This window comes from Scyliorhinus torazame, chromosome 26 (assembly GCF_047496885.1).
Source record: "Scyliorhinus torazame isolate Kashiwa2021f chromosome 26, sScyTor2.1, whole genome shotgun sequence".
NCBI lineage: Eukaryota > Metazoa > Chordata > Chondrichthyes > Carcharhiniformes > Scyliorhinidae > Scyliorhinus > Scyliorhinus torazame.
The window spans coordinates 43602305-43619804 of record NC_092732.1 but is presented as its reverse complement, the minus strand read 5'-3'; the positions used below and the strand labels follow the sequence as shown (position 1 = coordinate 43619804).

The following is a 17500-nucleotide window of genomic DNA, read 5'->3' as shown; positions in this document are numbered from 1 at the left end:
TAATTGGCCGGAGCTCGATGTTTTTTCCCATTCTTCCCCCTGTTAACCCCCCCCCCCACCAGCAAATATGAGCGCTGACCCGCGTCCACCGTATTTCAGGCTACACCGTGTCGTCCGTCAGGGGGAGGGACGGCCGACGCGTCTACGTGGCCGGGGCTCCGAGGTTCCAACACAAAGGCAAGGTTATCCTCTTCAACCTGAACCGAGGCGGAAACGTGACCGTCCATCAGTCCCTGGTGGGCGAACAGGTGGGCCTGCGCGCGCCCTCTCTCTCGCCCGCGCCCGTTCCCAACCGGCCGCGGGTTCCCGCTCGCCGCTGCCGAGGGAAAAGCTGGCGTTCCGCACTCGAGGGATCGCCCCCCCCCCCCTTCCCGCCCATCCTCCCAATCCCCGCCCAGCCCGAAACATTCTCGCCGAAACGCCGATGAAACCCTGTGAGGCTGGAGGCCTCGCTGCCCTCCCCCACGGCGCACACTCCACCTGGGATCTGAGCAAGGCTTGTACAATCGAAGCCTCACTCTCTCCCCCCATTGCCATGCCAACCCTCCGGAGGTAAAGGCCAACACTCCATCGCCTTTGCAGTTTCTCCCCATCTGCAGCGTCGGGAACCTGAGCCAGTTGTCAAATACTGCCCGGGATAGACCCTGGTGCTGCGAGATCGGCGTGAGGCATTTACACATCCGTTACGCTCAGGGCGCGCCTCGTGAATCGGGTTCCCACCGCGCTCTCGCGGGAAATAACATTTGATATTTTGCAGTTGTTGAGCCCGGCCGTTTATCGGTTAGAAACTTGGAAATTCTGGTTTTTCCGACGGAAGCGCTGAAGCCCGGCTGGACCCAGGGACGGCCGGGCCTGCTTGCCGGGAATAAGTGACCAGAGCTGCTGTGTTACAGATCGGATCGTACTTTGGGAGTGAGGTTTGCCCGGTGGATGTGGACGGTGATAACGGGACGGACGTGCTGTTGGTCGCTGCACCCATGTATCTTGGAGTCGGCGGCAAGGAAACCGGGAAGGTTTATATCTACAGAGTGCAGGAGGTGAGCTGGGGGCTTGTGGTCCAGTGATGGGGTCTCTTTCATCGGATAACGTGTCTGTACTCACACTCACACACTCACAGCACACACACACTCACACACCACACACACTCACACACTCACACACTCACACTCACACACTCACACACACACTCACACCCACACACACTCACACACGCTCACACACACACACACTCACACACTCCACTCACACACTCACACCACACACACACTCACACTCACACACTCACACCACACTCACACTCACACACACTCACACACACTCACACACACTCACACACACACACACACACTCACACACTCCACTCACACCACACACACACTCACACACTCACACACACTCACACACTCACACACACTCATACACACTCACACACACTCACACACACTCACACACTCACACACACTCACACACACACACACACACACACACTCACACACTCCACTCACACCACACACACACTCACACACACTCACACACACTCACACACACTCACACACTCACACACACACTCCACTCACACCACACACACACTCACACCACACACCACAACCACTCTCACACACTCACACACACTCACACTCACACCCACACACACTCACACACTCACACCACACACACTCACACTCACACACACTCACACCACACACACCACAAACACTCACACACACTCACACCACACACACACTCACACACACCACACTCACACACTCTCACACACACACTCACACCACACACCACAAACACTCTCACACACTCACACACACACTCACTCACACACACTCACACACCACACACACCACACACACTCACACCACACTCCACAAACACACACTCACACACACACTCACACACACACTCACACACACACTCACACCACACACACACTCACACACACACACTCACACCACACACACACTCACACTCACACCACACACACACTCACACTCACACACACACACACACACACACACCACACACACACTCACACTCGCACCACACACACTCACACACACTCACACACACTCACACCACACACACACACACACTCACACTCACACCACACACACACTCACACTCGCACCACACACACACTCACACTCGCACCACACACACTCACACACACTCACACACACTCACACCACACACCACAAACACTCTCACACACTCACACACACTCACACACACTCACACTCACACTCACACTCACACACACCACACACACTCACACACACACACTCACACTCACACACTCACACCACACACACACTCACACTCACACCACACACACACACAGACGCACACGCGCGCACACTCACACTCACACACACTCACACCCACACACCAGACACACTCACACACAACCACACACACACTCACACACCCACACACGCATTACACACACGCGCATCACGTTCACACACACGCACTACACACACACACGCACTACACACACACACGAGCACTTACTCCTTTTGTTAAAAGGGAAGTTGAGGGGACTGAATAGTGAAATTTATCTTCTTTAATTTGAGTTTGAATAAGTCCAGGGTCGAACTTCTCCAGTATCGGCCAAAAACGGCGGAAATCAGTCTGGCATCGCGCCGCCCCAAAGGTGCGGAATCCTCCGCCCCTTGACCGGCCGAGCCCTAACCTTGAGGGGCTAGGCCCACACCGGACTGATTTCCGCCCTGCCAGCTGGCGCGGAAATGACATTGCCGGGCGGCGCATGCGCGGGAGCGTCAGCGGCCGCTGACAGTTTCCCGCGCATGCGCAGTGGAGGGAGTCTCTTCCGCCTCCGCCATGGTGGAGACCGTGGCGAAGGCGGAAGGGAAAGAGTGTCCCCACGGCACAGGCCCGCCCACGGATCGGTGGGCCCCGATCGCGGGCCAGGCCACCGTGGGGGCACCCCCCAGGGCCAGATCGCCCCGCGCCCCCCCCCCCCCAGGACCCCGGAGCCCGCCCGCGCCGCCTTGTCCCGCCGGTAAGGTAGGTGGTTTAATCCACGCCGGCGGGACAGGCATTCTAGCGGCGGGACTTCGGCCCATCGCGGGCCGGAGAATCGCCGGGGGGGGGTGCGGGGGGGCCCGCCAACCGGCGAGGCGCGATTCCCGCCCCCGCCGAATCTCTGGTGCCGGAGACTCCGGCAACCGGCGGGGGCGGGATTCGCGCCAGCCCCCGGCGATTCTCCGACCCGACCCGGGGCGGGGGGGGGGGGGGGGGGGGGCGGAGAATCCCGCCCCTGGTTTGTGAGAGCCGCCTCGATGTTCTCGCTCCCGTGATCCTGTGCGAAATGACTTTACGACATCCTGTTCCCAGTTCCTGGTGGGTTACAGGACAGCAGGTTTATTGTGCAGTCACTGTCGCAGTGTGTAGTCGTTCAACAATAACTTCCACATGATTTCAGCCTGTGTCATTTGAAAAAAAAATTTTTTAGAGTACCCAATTCTTTTTTTCCCCAATGAAGGGGCAATTTAGCGCAGCGAATCCACCTACCCTGCACATCTTTGGGTTGTGGGGGAGATCCACGCAGACACGGGGAGAATTAACAACCTTTAATATATTAGCTAAATAGCAGAATTATTCTTGTACAGCTTTTCCACACTAATGCAACCTGGTTTGCTACACACTCAAGGTGATCAAAGCTGCCGTCCATCGCTGGGCTACAGACTTCCCAAGAATTCTAACTTTGCAGTCTGCATGTGGACATCTATTCCTTGTCCCCTGGACATAAGCTCATAAGATATAGGAGCAGGATGAGACCATTCGGCCCATCGAGTCTGCTCCGCCATTCGATCATGGCTAATCTCATCCTGGCCTTAACTCCATAGAATTTACAGTGCAGAAGGAGGCCATTCGGCCCATCGAGTCTGCACCGGCTCTTGGAAAGAGCACCCTACCCAAGGTCCACACCTCCACCCTATCCCCGTAACCCAGTAACCCCACTTAACCTTTATGGACAGCAGAACAGAGAACAGTCCAGCACAGTACAGGCCCTTCAGCCCAACATGTTGTGCCGACCATTTATCCTAATCTGAGATCAACCTCACCTACACCCCTTCAATTCACTAAGGGGCAATTTAGCGCGGCCAATCCACCTGACCTGCACATCTCTGGACGTGTGGGAGGAAACCGGAGCGCCCGGAGAATTCCCACGCAGACACGGGGACGACGTGCAGACTCCGCGCAGACGGTGACCCGAGCCGGGTTTCGAACCCGGGACCCCGGGCGCGGCGAAGCCGCTGTGCTAACCACTGCGCTGCCCGTGCTGCCTCCGCCGTCCTGCCCGATCCCCGTAACTCTCCAACCCATTACCAATTGAAATCCAACTCGCCCTTAAATTTACTCGCTGTCCCAGCGCGCACCGCACTCTGGGCTAGCGAATCCCACACGTCCACAACCCTTTGGGAGAAGTAGTTTGTCCTCAAATCTGTAGTTTGTCCTCAAATCTGTTTTAAATTTGTACCCCTTACCCTCAAACTATCGCCTCTCGATCTAGAACGCCCCACACGAGGAAGCATCCGCTCCACGTCTACTTTATCCATCCCTTTTATCATCTTGTCTACCTATTAATTGTCCCACTCAACTGCAGGATGGATCGATCAGCTGCCGTCCTAGTCTCCTCCACTGCCATCTCCGTCTTCCCGGCTGTTATTGCCTTCTGAATTCTGTAGGCTCTGATCTCCTCTGTAAGTGCCTGGTCCTTCAGCTGGTTCCTAAGCAAAGCTTGCCAGCTCAGCCGCTACGTCAAGAGCCAGCTCGTGGCAGACAATCAGTTTATGTTACGGTACCGGACCGGACACCAGTTTACATGAGGAAATCACCCGAGCAAACTGTGAGGAAAGATGCTTCGTCCCATGGGGCGATTCCACTGACAAACCTTTTACGTTGAAACTAACTTCATTATTGACGCAGGGTAAACCACATTTACTTCACAGAAAATAGCTTTTCAATTAACAGTGAAACAAGTACAGATAAACTCTTTAACTACGAACTTATACCTTCTCTGTCTCCAATTAAGCAAAGTCCATGACAGGTCAAAAGCCACTTATAAATAATGTTAGCAGACACAGGGAATACTTGCTGGGCTATTGTGTAGAGATTTCCTTTCTGAAAAGTAGACGGAGAACCTTTTACAGACAGCCTGCAAATCCTCCTGCCTTCGTCAGACTAAAAGTCCCACAGCCAAAACTGCTCGCTACAGACCTGTCTCCTCCCTTTCATGACATCATCTTTATCCGACTCAGATCCCATGACCTGTTTGCCTAAGTCTAAACGCAATGTCTCAAGTTATCTACTCTCTTGGCGCTGAGGACCCGGGTTCGATCCCAGCCCCGGGTCACTGTCCGTGTGGAGTTTGCACATTCTCCCCGTGTCTGCGTGGGTTTCGCCCCCACAACCCAAAGATGTGCAGGGTAGGTGGATTGCCTCTCAATTGGAAAAAAATAATTGGGTACTCTAAATTTAAAAATATATATATCTACTCCCCAGTGATTCTCCAGTAATCATAACAAAATTCCATTGGGCACCTCTGTAAATAAGCGCATGGTTGAAATTATTGATTATCTCACTTTTATGACATCTTAATTGCATTTTTTGCAGACATGACTTCTGCCTGTATGCTAAAGCAGGATTTTTAGCAATATTACTGCAACAGATATCTATAATGCAATTTATATTAAAAATTCCTGTTCATCACAGTTCAGAATGGTCAGTATCACAGCAGTACGAGTATAAGAGAGAAACTTCAGTGACGTTTATCCCTGTACCGTGTCTCTGGCAGTTTCTCCTTACGTTCAGTGGGACCCTGCGCATCAGTGCTAAACCACAGGATTCCCGCTTTGGGTTCACCCTCGTTGCGGTTCCTGACCTCAATTACGACGCGTTTAACGATGTGGTTGTTGGAGCCCCGTTGGAGGACGATCACCGGGGTGCGGTGTACATCTACCACGGACATCAGGACACCATCCTCCCGATGTACAAACAGGTCAGTGTACAGAGATGGGAGGGGCCGGGATCGTTCTCCTCGGGGGGGGGGGGTCAAAGGGCGATTCAGTAGAGGCGTTCGAAGCGAGATTCAAGGGGTGCGAGAGGGTCACTGTCTGTGCGGAGTCTGCACGTCCTCCCCGTGTGTGCGTGGGTTTCCTCCGGGTGCTCTGGTTTCCTCCCACAATCCAAAAATGTGCGGGGTAGGTGGATTGGCCGTGATAAAATTGCCCTTAGTGTCCAAAAAGGTTGTGTGGAGTTACTGGGTTACGGGGATAGCAATAATAGAATAATGATCCTTATTGTCACAAGTAGGCTTACATTAACACTGCAAAGAAGCTACTGTGAAAAGCCCCTAGTCGCCATATTCCGGCGCCTGTTCGGATAGGGTGTAGGCGTGGGCTTAAGTAGGGTGCTCTTGGGCAGCACGGCGGCGCAGTGGGTTAGCACTGCTGCCTCACGGCGCCGAGGTCCCGGGTTCGATCCCGGCTCTGGGTCACTGTCCGTGCGGAGTTTGCACATTCTCCCCGTGTCTGCGTGGGTTTCGCCCCCACAACCCAAAGGTGTGCCGGGTGGGTGGATTGGCCACGCGTCAATCGGGAATAAAATGAATTGGGTACACTAAAAAGTAGGGTGCTCTTTCCAAGGGCCGGTGCTGTAAACTCTCTGATTCCATGTCAAGAATCTATCTGGATTAAATATATCCGGTGCCTTGGCCTCCCCAGCCTCTTGTGGTCAAGAATTGCACAGGGTGACCAGCCTGTGAGTGAAGGTGTTTGCTGTGGAGAGGCATCCTCCTCGCAGTGAGGTGTTGATATACAGAGAGGACGGCGGAAGCGGATCCAGGTGTAAATTTCAAAAGGGGAATTGGATACGGGCTTGGAAAGGAAATATTTCCGGGGCTAAGGGGCAGAGAGCAGGGGGAGCGGGATGGATCGGATAGACCTTGGCGCGGTCACAGTGGGCCCGAATAGCTTCTTTGGTGTTTTATGGTTGTGAACCTGTGTTCGAAAGAGACGTGAAGGTGGCCAAGCTTCCCCGTTGGAAGGTGCCACAGTGGCGACTACTGCAGAAGGAGGAACACCAGGAGTTGCACGGGATATTCCCAAGGTTACTACGGGAAGCGAGGGATTGCTGCGCCGTTGGCGATGATCTTTGCGTCCTCGCTCTCCGCTGGAGTAGTACCGGATGATTGGAGGGAGGCTAATGTTGTTCCCCTGTTCAAGAAAGGGAATAGGGAAATCCCTGGGAATTACAGACCCATCAGTCTTACGTCTGTGGTGAGCAAAATACTGGAAAGGATTCTGAGAGATAGGATTTATGATTATTTAGAAAAACATAGTTTGATTAAAGATAGTCAGCATGGCTTTGTGAGGGGCAGGTCATGCCTCACAAGCCTCATTGAATTCTTTGAGGATGTGACGAGACACATTGATGAAGGTCGGGCAGTGGATGTGGTGTATATGGATTTCAGTAAGGCATTTGATATGGTTCCCCATGGTAGGCTCATTCAGAAAGTTAGGGGGCATGGGATACAGGGAAATGTGGCTGTCTGGATACAGAATTGGCTGGCCGAAAGAAGACGGCGAGTGGGGGTGGATGGAAAGTATTCCGCCTGGAGGTCGGTGACCAGTGGTGTCCCGCAAGGATTTGTTCTGGGACCTCTGCTCTTTGTGGTTTTTATAAATGACTTGGATGAGGAAGTGGAAGGGTGGGTTAGTAAGTTTGCCGATGACACGAAGGTTGGTGGAATTGTAGATCGTGTTGAGGGTTGTTGCAGGTTACAACAGGACATTGACAGGATGCAGAGCTGGGCTGAGAAGTGGCAGATGGAGTTCAACCTGGATAAATGTGATGTGATTCATTTTGGAAGGTCGAATTTGAATGCTGAATACAGGGTTAAAGGCAGGATTCTTGGAAGTGTGGAGGAACAGAGGGATCTTGGGGTCCACGTGCATAGATCCCTCAAAGTTGCCACCCAGGTTGATAGGGTTGTTAAGAAGGCGTATGGTGTGTTGGCTTTCATTAACAGGGGGATTGAGTTTAAGAGCCGCGAGGTTTTGCTGCAGCTTTATAAAACCCTGGTTAGACCACACTTGGAATATTGTGTCCAGTTCTGGTGGCCTCATTATAGGAAGGATGTGGATGCTTTGGAGAGGGTACAGAGGAGATTTACCAGGATGCTGCCTGGACTGGAGGGCATGTCTTATGAAGAAAGGTTGAAGAAGCTAGGGCTTTTCTCACTGGAGCGAAGAAGGCAGAGAGGTGACTTGATAGAGGTGTACAAGGTGATGAGAGGCATGGATAGAGTGGATAGCCAGAGACATTTACCCAGGGTGGAAATGGCTGTCACGAGGGGACATAATTTTAAGGTGATTGGAGGAAGGTATAGGGGAGATGTCAGAGGTTCTTTACACAGAGAGTGGTGGGTGTGTGGAATGCACTGCCAGCAGAGGTGGTGGAGTCAGAGTCATTCGGGACATTTAAGCGACTCTCAGACAGGCACAAGGACAGCAGTAAATTGAAGGGGTGTAGGTTAGGTTGATCTCAGATTAGGATAAATGGTCGGCACAACATGGTGGGCCGAAGGGCCTGTGCTGTTCTATGTTCCAAGTTCCATGCAGTGATTAGTAACTGTCTCTCCTCCCAGAGGATCGCTGCTTCAGCTGTGGACCCCGGCCTTCGGTATTTTGGACGCAGTGCGGATGGTCAGATGGATGTGGACGGAGATGGACTGATCGATGTGGCAGTGGGAGCTTTCGGCAGGGCCGTGGTCTTCGGGTCAGTTACAGATGTGGCTCTAGGCCCAGCTTCTGAGGAAGGGGTCCTAACCCAGTCCCCCGCGTTTGAGGTTGATGTAGAGTTGGCTACCCCCATCAGCCCGGGGCGTCGGAGCCCAGACGGGGACAAGACCATTCGGGGTAGGAGCAGGAATAGGCCATTCGGCCCATCGAGTCTGCTCCCCCATTTAATGAGCGCACGACCGATCTGATAATAATCCTCAACTTCACTCCCCCACTAGGCCTCGAAACTCTGATTCCCTTACAGATTGAAAATCTATCTCCGCTTCGAACATCCTTAAGGACCCGGCCTCTCTGCGGTAAAGAATTCCACAGATTGACTAACCTCTGAGACAAGAAATTCCTCCTCGTCTCTGTGTAAATGGGTGACCCCTTACCCTGAGATTGGGACCTCTGGTCCTAGACTCTCCCCGCACGGGGAAACAATCTCTCAGCATCGACCCAGCCAAGCCCCCTGAGAATCCGAGATGTCTCAATAAGGTCACCCCTCATTCGGACAGGCCCAATCTACTCAACCTCTCCTCATGAGGAAATCCCTCCCTACCCGGGATCCCCCTGTGAACCTGCTCTGTCTCCAACGCCAGTATATGTTTCCTTAGACAAAGGGACCAAAACTGCTCACAGTATTCCAGGAGTGGTTCAGCTCGTGCCTTGTTTAGTTTTAGCAGGACTCCCGTTTTTTTTAACCCTTTGAAATAAAGACCTACATTCCATTTGTCTTCCCTCGTCCTCGCCGAACCTGAAAGCCACCTTTCTGTGATTGGCGCATGAGGTATTGATTGGTGCGCATTAAGGAGATCCCAGTTCAAAGGGCGGAGCTGCAGCACAGCGGTTAGCACTGTTGCTCCGCAGCTCCAGGGTCCCGGGTTCGATTCCCGGCTCGGGTCACTGTCTGTGCGGAGTCTGCACGTCCTCCCCGTGTGTGCGTGGGTTTCCTCCGGGTGCTCCGGTTTCCTCCCACAGTCCAAAGATGTGCAGGTTAGGTGGATTGGCCGCGATAAATTGCCCTTAGTGACCAAAAAGGTTGGGAGGGGATATTGGGTTACGGGGATAGGGGGGAAGTGAGGGCTTAAGTGGGTCGGTGCAGACTCGATGGGCCGAATGGCCTCCTTCTGCACTGTATGTTCCATGTTCTATCAGTAACCTCTCCTAAGTTCTTTTCCCTTTTAACATTTCTCCTAATTTTCCTTATTGTTGAACCCATATCTTCAGGTATTAACTTTTTGCTGCTTCGCTTTCCATTAATGTCTTTACTTCCCGTTTTATTTCTTTTCGTATTCCTGCTCCTATTCACTGAGCTCCCCTCAGTCACCGTACTCTGTACTGTCGCCCTTTTTGATTTTTGACTATGGCTTCTCTGCCTTACACTTTCCCCCTTACTGCTTTTTGTTTCTGTCCCCGTTTTACTTCCGTCCGACTTCCTGGTATGGGGAGCGCACGGCCCACTCTACAGGTGTGGGACAGCAGAAATGGAAAAGTATTTTTCAAAGCAAAACAATGTTTATTCTATGAACTTAGGTTAACCTTTTTAAAACATACAGTGAACATCTTAGCAACCATCAATTCAAATACAACCCCCAAAGAATACAACACTACGTAATCCTTTAAGCTTTCCTTTTAACATCCATACGACTTAAAACACCTTTTACCAGAAGCACATTAGGTTTACATTCACTACTGAGAACATAATTACGGGGATAGGGTGGAGGGGCGGGGCTCAAGTGGGGTGCTCTTTCCAGGGGCCGGTGCAGACTCGATGGGCCGAATGGCCTCCATCTGCACTGCAAATTCTATGACTCTCTGCTCTGGGCAGCTCCAGTATTTCCGGGTTGAGGGGGAATGAATGATCAGACCAGAATTCTGCTGCTTCGCGTCATTCAGGGAGCCTTCACAGCCCTGGGCCAACAGGTCCCCCTCTGGATCGGAGATCCCGAGGTCAAACTTCGCTCCAGAGCCCAGAACAGAACTCGGACGCGCTCTCCCACTATAACCAGGTGCAGTTTTAAACTACGTGCTGAGTTGCGAGGATGCTTTTAACCTCTCCTCTTCCGTATTTCAAAATCATTCCCAGGGCAGAGTCGTGAGTTAACCAGACAATATAATAGTCCGCTCCGTTGCCAAAAATGTTCCAAATCCCCCCCCCCCCCCCCCCCCCCCCGGCCCCTGGGTCACTGTCCGTGTGGAGTTTGCACATTCTCCCCGTGTCTCCGTGGGTTTCGCCCCCACAACCCAAAGATGTGCAGGGTAGGTGGATTGGCCGCGCTAAATTGTCCCTTAATTGGGGAAAGTTTAAAAAAGAAATGTCCCTAACCCATGGCCTGTAGTAGTTACAATCCGAAACGGCCCTAACTAAACTTCAAGGGGTTCTGCATCAATGGTGACGGCGGCTGATGGCCAGTGTTGTGAGTTGCTCACTGCTTGTACTAATGCCATTGCTTGAATTGACTTTGCGTTATTGTACAATCAGTACGAGCTGCTTCTCTGTAGCGATCTGTAACTGGGTCATTACCTGTGCTTCCTCAGGGACTCTCAGTGTCCCGGTCTGGCTCCAAATGCAGCGGGAGCCCGTGTTAATAATTCAGGGAATGGTAGAATGTTAAATATGGAGAGCATTTAATATTGGAGGGAGAAATGCACAAAGAATCATGGAATTTACAGTGTAGAAGGAGGCCATTCGGCCCATCGAGTCTGCACCGGCCCTTGAGAGAGCACCCAACTTTAAGCCCACGCTTCCACCCCATCCCCGTGACCCAGTAACCCCACCCAACCTTTGGAACTCAGGGGCAATTTAGCGCGGCCAATCCACCTAATCTGCGCGTCTTTGGACTGTGGGAGGAATCCGGAGCACCCGGAGGAAACCCACGCACACACGGGGAGAACGTGCAGACTCCGCACAGTCAGTCACCCAGGCCGGGAATCGAACCCGGGACCCTGCCGCTGTGAGGCAGCAGTGCTAATCCCCGTGCCGCCATATCACAAAGGGGAATAAATGTGTTGCAATTGCCAAATCTCTCAGCCTCACTCTTCCTCTGTGCAACACCACTATTACTGGCTCCTGTTCTCTTTTCCACAGTCTTGTCTCTCTCTCTCTCTCTCTCTCTCTCTCACCTCTTTACATTTGTTGCCTCCCTCACGTGTTCGCTCTTGTGTGGCACGGCTAGATTTGGACCTCACTCTCTTTCCGGTTCTTCGCTCCTTGCCGTCCACTCCCCCTCTTCCTCTCCCCGTTCCCACCACGCACTCGCTCCCTCGCCCTCTCTCCAATGCATGCTCTCTTTGACTTAGTCTCCCCACCCCCCCCCCACCCCCACTCCCGTGTTCTAACCTGCCGCCTGCCTGTCTCTAGGATACTCCGTGTGGTCCAGGTGAATGTCTCCGTTGAGTTCAGTCCCGCCTCCATCAACATGCTGCAGCGAAACTGCCGAAGGAATGGGAACGACGTGACCTGTGTCACTGCCACTGCCTGTTTCACAGCGAGGGCTAAGTCACCCGGACTGGGCAACAGCACTCTGGGTAAGTGTCCTTTACGGGGGGTGGGAGGGGGGGGGGGGTCGCTCCTCCAGCGCTCGAAGGGTTAACTGGAAGACAGAAAAACCGAATGCGGCTGCTGCTGGAACTCTGATTTGAAAACAGAAAACGCTGTAAGTCCTCAGCTGGTCTGAGGAGGGAGGAGTAAAGTCAGCGTTTCGGGGCGACGCCTTTCACTGGGAAACGGGCAGATTGAATCGTGGGCCTTTCAAACCCGGAATCGCCCATTCAGAGTGGAGAAAACAGTTGAGGAGGAAGAGGTGTCAGAAAATTAATCTTTGCTTAAAAATAGGTAACACGCCAGAACCAGATGGTATGCAAGGAAGGGTGCTGAGGGAAGTGAGAGTGGAAATTGCAAGGGCACTGGTGGTAATCATCCAGTCTTCCTTAGACATAGGGGTGGTGGCAGAGGCCAGGAACATTGCAGATGTCATCCCCTTGTACAGAAAGGACTGCCATGTTGAAGGTGACAACTACACAGCAGTTAGTTTGACTTTCGTGGTAGAGGCAATAGTTCAGGACAATATCAGGAGTCACAGACAAATGCAGGATAATTAAGGAAAACCAGCGTGGATTCATTAAGAGGAAACCATGTTGAACTAACTTTCTGAAGGTTTTTAAGGACATAACGGAGAAGATCGAGAGGGGCAACACTGTTGATGTGGTATATCTGGATTTTCAAAAGGCATTTGATACGGTGCCACACGTCGGACATGTGAGTAACATTCAGGAAAAGTGGACATTTGGATAAGAAGTTGGCCGACTGACGAGGGCCAGAGAGTAGTGATAAATGGTTATTTTTCAGATTGGAGGAAGGTGTGTGGGGAGTTCTCCAGGGGTTAGTGTTGGGATCCTTGCTCTTCCTGATATATCGTACTGACCTAGACTCTGGTGTCCAGTACATGACTGCAACATTGACAGATGATGTGGCGATTGGAAATGTTGTCTGTGATGAGGACAGTCTTGAAATTCAGAAAGGCATAGACAAGTTGGTGGATTTGGTCGGCAAACGGCAGACGAGGTTTAATGCAGAGACTTATACAATGTAGAGGAAGGCCATTCAGCCCATCGAGTCTGCACCTGCTCTCCGGGAAATCACCCTATCCAGGCCCACTCCCCCCCGGCCTTATCCCCGTAACCCCACCTGAGACTTGGACACCAAGGGGAAATTTAGCACGGCCAATCCACCCAACCTGCACGTCTTTGGACTGTGGGAGGAAACCGGAGCACCCGGAGGAAACCCACGCACACACGGGGGAGAACGTGCAGACTCCGCACAGTCAGTGACCCAGTGGGGAATCGAACCCGGGACCCTGGCGCAGTGAGGCAGCGGTGCTAACCACTGTGCTACCATTCCGCCCATGTGAGGTGCGAGCTGATTCATGTTGGCAGGAAGAATATGGAGAGACAGGATAAAATAAAAGGAGAAAGTGTCGTGTTATTCACCCAGGGGTAACGCGGACTGCAACACGATGCAGAGAAACGGTAAAGCAGACACCAAACGTTGGTTCAGTAACGAAGCACACAGCTGCGTGTGGGTTGACTCTCTACTGGCTCTAAGTAAACTAACATTAACTATCTAGACCAGGCTAGCTCTGATCCACGGATCCGGGCTGAATGGGCTGATCCACGTGTAGAAGGTGTTGATGGATACGTACACCCTGACTGTCACTACAGTTGTCACCAGTGGAAAGCGGCAGAGTGCTGAGTGTTTTATAGTTGGAAGCCCCCCCTCTGGTGTTCTGTCTGGTGATTGGTTGCGTTCTGTTCTGTATGTTGATTGGCTCACCTGGGTGTTTGTCACGGCTTGCTTTTACCTCGTGATGTGCATGGGTGAATATTGTGACAGAAAGGAGGTACAGGAACAGAGAGACCTCGCTGTACCTAAGTCATTGAAGATGGCGGGGCGTGTTGAGGGATCAGTTAAGAAAGCACACAGTTTCCAAGCCTTTTGCACTGATATCAGACACTAGTTAGGCTTCATCTGGAGAACGTGGCCTGTCCTGGGCACCATATTTGAGAAAGGACACAAAGTATCAGAGAGAGTGCGGGGCGCCGAGGACCCGGGTTCGATCCCGACTCTGGGTCACTGTCCGTGTGGAGTTTGCTCATCCTCCCCGTGTCTGCGTGGGTCTCACCCCCACAACCCAAAGATTGGATTGGATTGGATTTGTTTATTGTCACGTGTACCGAGGTACAGTGAAAAGTATTTTTCTGCGAGCAGCTCAACAGATCATTAAATACATGAGAAGAAAAGGGAATAAAAGAAAATACATAATAGGGCAACACAAGGTCCACAATGTAACTACATAACACCGGCATCGGGTGACGCATACAGGGTGTAGTGTTAATGAGGTCAGTCCATAAGAGGGTCATTTAGGAGTCTGGTGACAGTGGGGAAGAAGCTGTTTTTGAGTCTGTTCGTGCGTGTTCTCAGACTTCTGTATCTCCCGCCCGATGGAAGAAGTTGGAAGAGTGAGTAAGCCGGGTGGGAGGGGTCTTTGATTATGCTGCCCGCTTTCCCCAGGCAGCGGGAGGTGTAGATGGAGTCAGTGGATGGGAGGCAGGTTCGTGTGATGGACTGGGCGGTGTTCACGACTCTCTGAAGTTTCTTGCGGTCCTGGGCCAAGCGGTTGCCATACCAGGCTGTGATGCAGCCCGATAGGATGCTTTCTATGGTGCATCTGTAAAAGGTGGTAAGGGTTAATGTGGACATGCCGAATTTCCTTAGTTTCCTGAGGAAGTATAGGCGCTGTTGTGCTTTCTTCGTGTGCAGGTTAGGTGGATTGGCCATGATAAATTGCCCTTAGTGTCCAAAATTGCCCTTAGTGTTGGGGGGGGTTCTGGGTTATGGGGATAGGGTGGAGGTGTGGACCTTGGGTAGGGCGCTCTTTCCAAGAGCCGGTGCAGACTCGATGGGCCGAATGGCCTCCTTCTGCACTGTAAATTCTCTGATAAATATTTAAGACCTTGTGAGGGGCTGTGTAACTAGTGAGGATCTCCCAAGCAAGGGGACACTGAGAAACATGGAGCAGCTTGACAATAATCGGCAAAAGGAATAAAAGTGACATGAGGGAAACTTTTTTCAGAGGGTGGTCGAGGCAAGTTCGAGCGAGGAATTCAAGGGGTTGCTGTGGGAAAAGAATGTGCAACGTTACGGGGATAAGTCAGAGAAGTGGGACTCGGTAGAAGGTTCCTTAGAGAGCCACAAGACCATAAACATAGGAGCAGAATTAGGCCACTCGGCCCATCGAGTCTGCTCCGCCATTCAATCATGGCTGATATTATCTCATCCCCATTCTCCTGCCTTCTCCCCATAACCCCTGATCCCCTTATTAATCAGGAACCTATCCATCTCTGTCTCAAAGACACTCAGTGATTTGGCCTCCACAGCCTTCTGCGGCAAAGAGTTCCACAGATTCCCCACCCTCTGGCTGAAGGAATTCCTCCTCATCTCTGTTTTAAAGGATCGTCCCTTTAGTCTGAGATGGTGTCCTCTGCTTCTAGTCTCTCCTACAAGTGGAAACATCCTCTCCGCGTCCACTCTATCCAGGCCTCGCAGTATCCTGTAAGTTTCAATAAGATCCCCCCTCGTCCTTCTAAACTCCAACGAGTACAGACCCAGAGTCCTCGACCGTTCCTCATACGACAAGCTCTTCATTCCAGGGGTCATTCTTGTGAACCTCCTCTGGACCCTTTCCAAGGCCAGCACATCCTTCCTTAGGTACGGGGCCAAAAACTGCTCACAATGCTCCAAATGGGGTCTGACCAGAGCCTTCTACAGCTTCAGAAGTACATCCCTGGTCTTGTATTCTAGTGAATATATTCTGATATATTCAGGCCAGTGCAGCCTTAATGGGCCGAATGGCCTCCTTCTGCGACGTAACGATTCTGTGTATCAGTGTAAGAGGACCTGTGTAAAACGGGAGAAGGTACAATATGATACTGCGCAATTCTGTTTTGCAGTAGCCGATGGAGCCAATCAGTAATATCTAACAGATTAGGAGCTGTTTTATTTTTGTTATCCAGAAGTACGAGTAAACACATGAGTCACAGAACAGAACACGCGGCAGCCAGCAGGAGTAGGAGAAAGACAAGGAAACAGTGTTAGTCAGGTGCAGCACACGTTGTAAAGCCGATGAATTGAAGGAGGAGGTGAAGACTGAGCCAGGTGAAGAGCTCCACAGGTTTGAGGACCTGGAAGAAGATTAAGAGACCAGACCTAGAACACACAGTGCAGAAGGAGGCCATTCGGCCCATCGAGTCTGCACAGGCCCTCACTTCCACCCTATCCCCGATAACACTTCCTATCCTTTTTGGACACTAAGGTCAATTTATCACGGCCGATCCACCTAACCTGCACATCTTTGGACTGTGGGAGGAAACGGGAGCACCAGGAGGAAACCCACGCACACACGGGGGAGAACGTGCAGACTCCGCGCAGACAGTGACCCGAGCCGGGAATCGAACCCGGGACCCTGCCGCTGTGAAGCCACAGTGCTCACCGCTGTGCTACCGCGCCGCCCACTGTGTGATGGGTCTTCGCTTCAGTGGACGGGGGAGCGGAGTTGGACGGTACCTGAGGCGATAGGTTTGTGTGTGCGCACACACCAGAGACACTGCCCACACAACATAAAACCCGAGCTGTCCGTGCGGAGTTTGCACATTCTCCCCGTGTCTGCGTGGGTTTCGCCCCCACAACCCAAAGACGTGCAGGGTCGGTGGATTGGCCGCGCTAAACTGCCCCTCCATTGTGTTCACTAAATTTATATTTAAAAAAAGAAGGAACGGTGACATTAGCAGAAACCTCCGTTGCTCAGTTTGATGTTCTGATCTTCTGACGCTCTGTTGCAGACCTGCATTACAACATTCTGTTGGACGAAGAGAAATTTGCTCCCCGAGGCCTGTTTGATGAAGGTGAGCAGAGACAGAGACACGATGTTATCCATATCCTGATCGATGGCCAGAAATGTCACAAGTTTCAGTTCCATGTTATTGTGAGTACATCGAATGAAGCATTTGACTCAACCACTTTACTGTAGAAATGGTACATAAAGGCCTGGTGTATATATATATATATACAATATCATATACACAGTGCATGGTATCCATGGTATCATTTACACGGTGCA

At 52.0% G+C, this 17500-nt stretch overlaps 1 protein-coding gene across 1 annotated transcript in view; it reads left to right on the top strand.

Annotated features, from left to right (window-relative positions):
* itga10 (integrin, alpha 10) overlaps nt 1-17500 on the top strand; it is a 217026-nt gene that overhangs the window by 144169 nt on the left and 55357 nt on the right. The window contains 6 exon segments of the mRNA XM_072490684.1: nt 100-248; nt 894-1037; nt 5837-6040; nt 8690-8820; nt 12187-12353; nt 17223-17365. Of these exon segments, the coding sequence (XP_072346785.1) occupies nt 100-248; nt 894-1037; nt 5837-6040; nt 8690-8820; nt 12187-12353; nt 17223-17365 (938 nt within the window).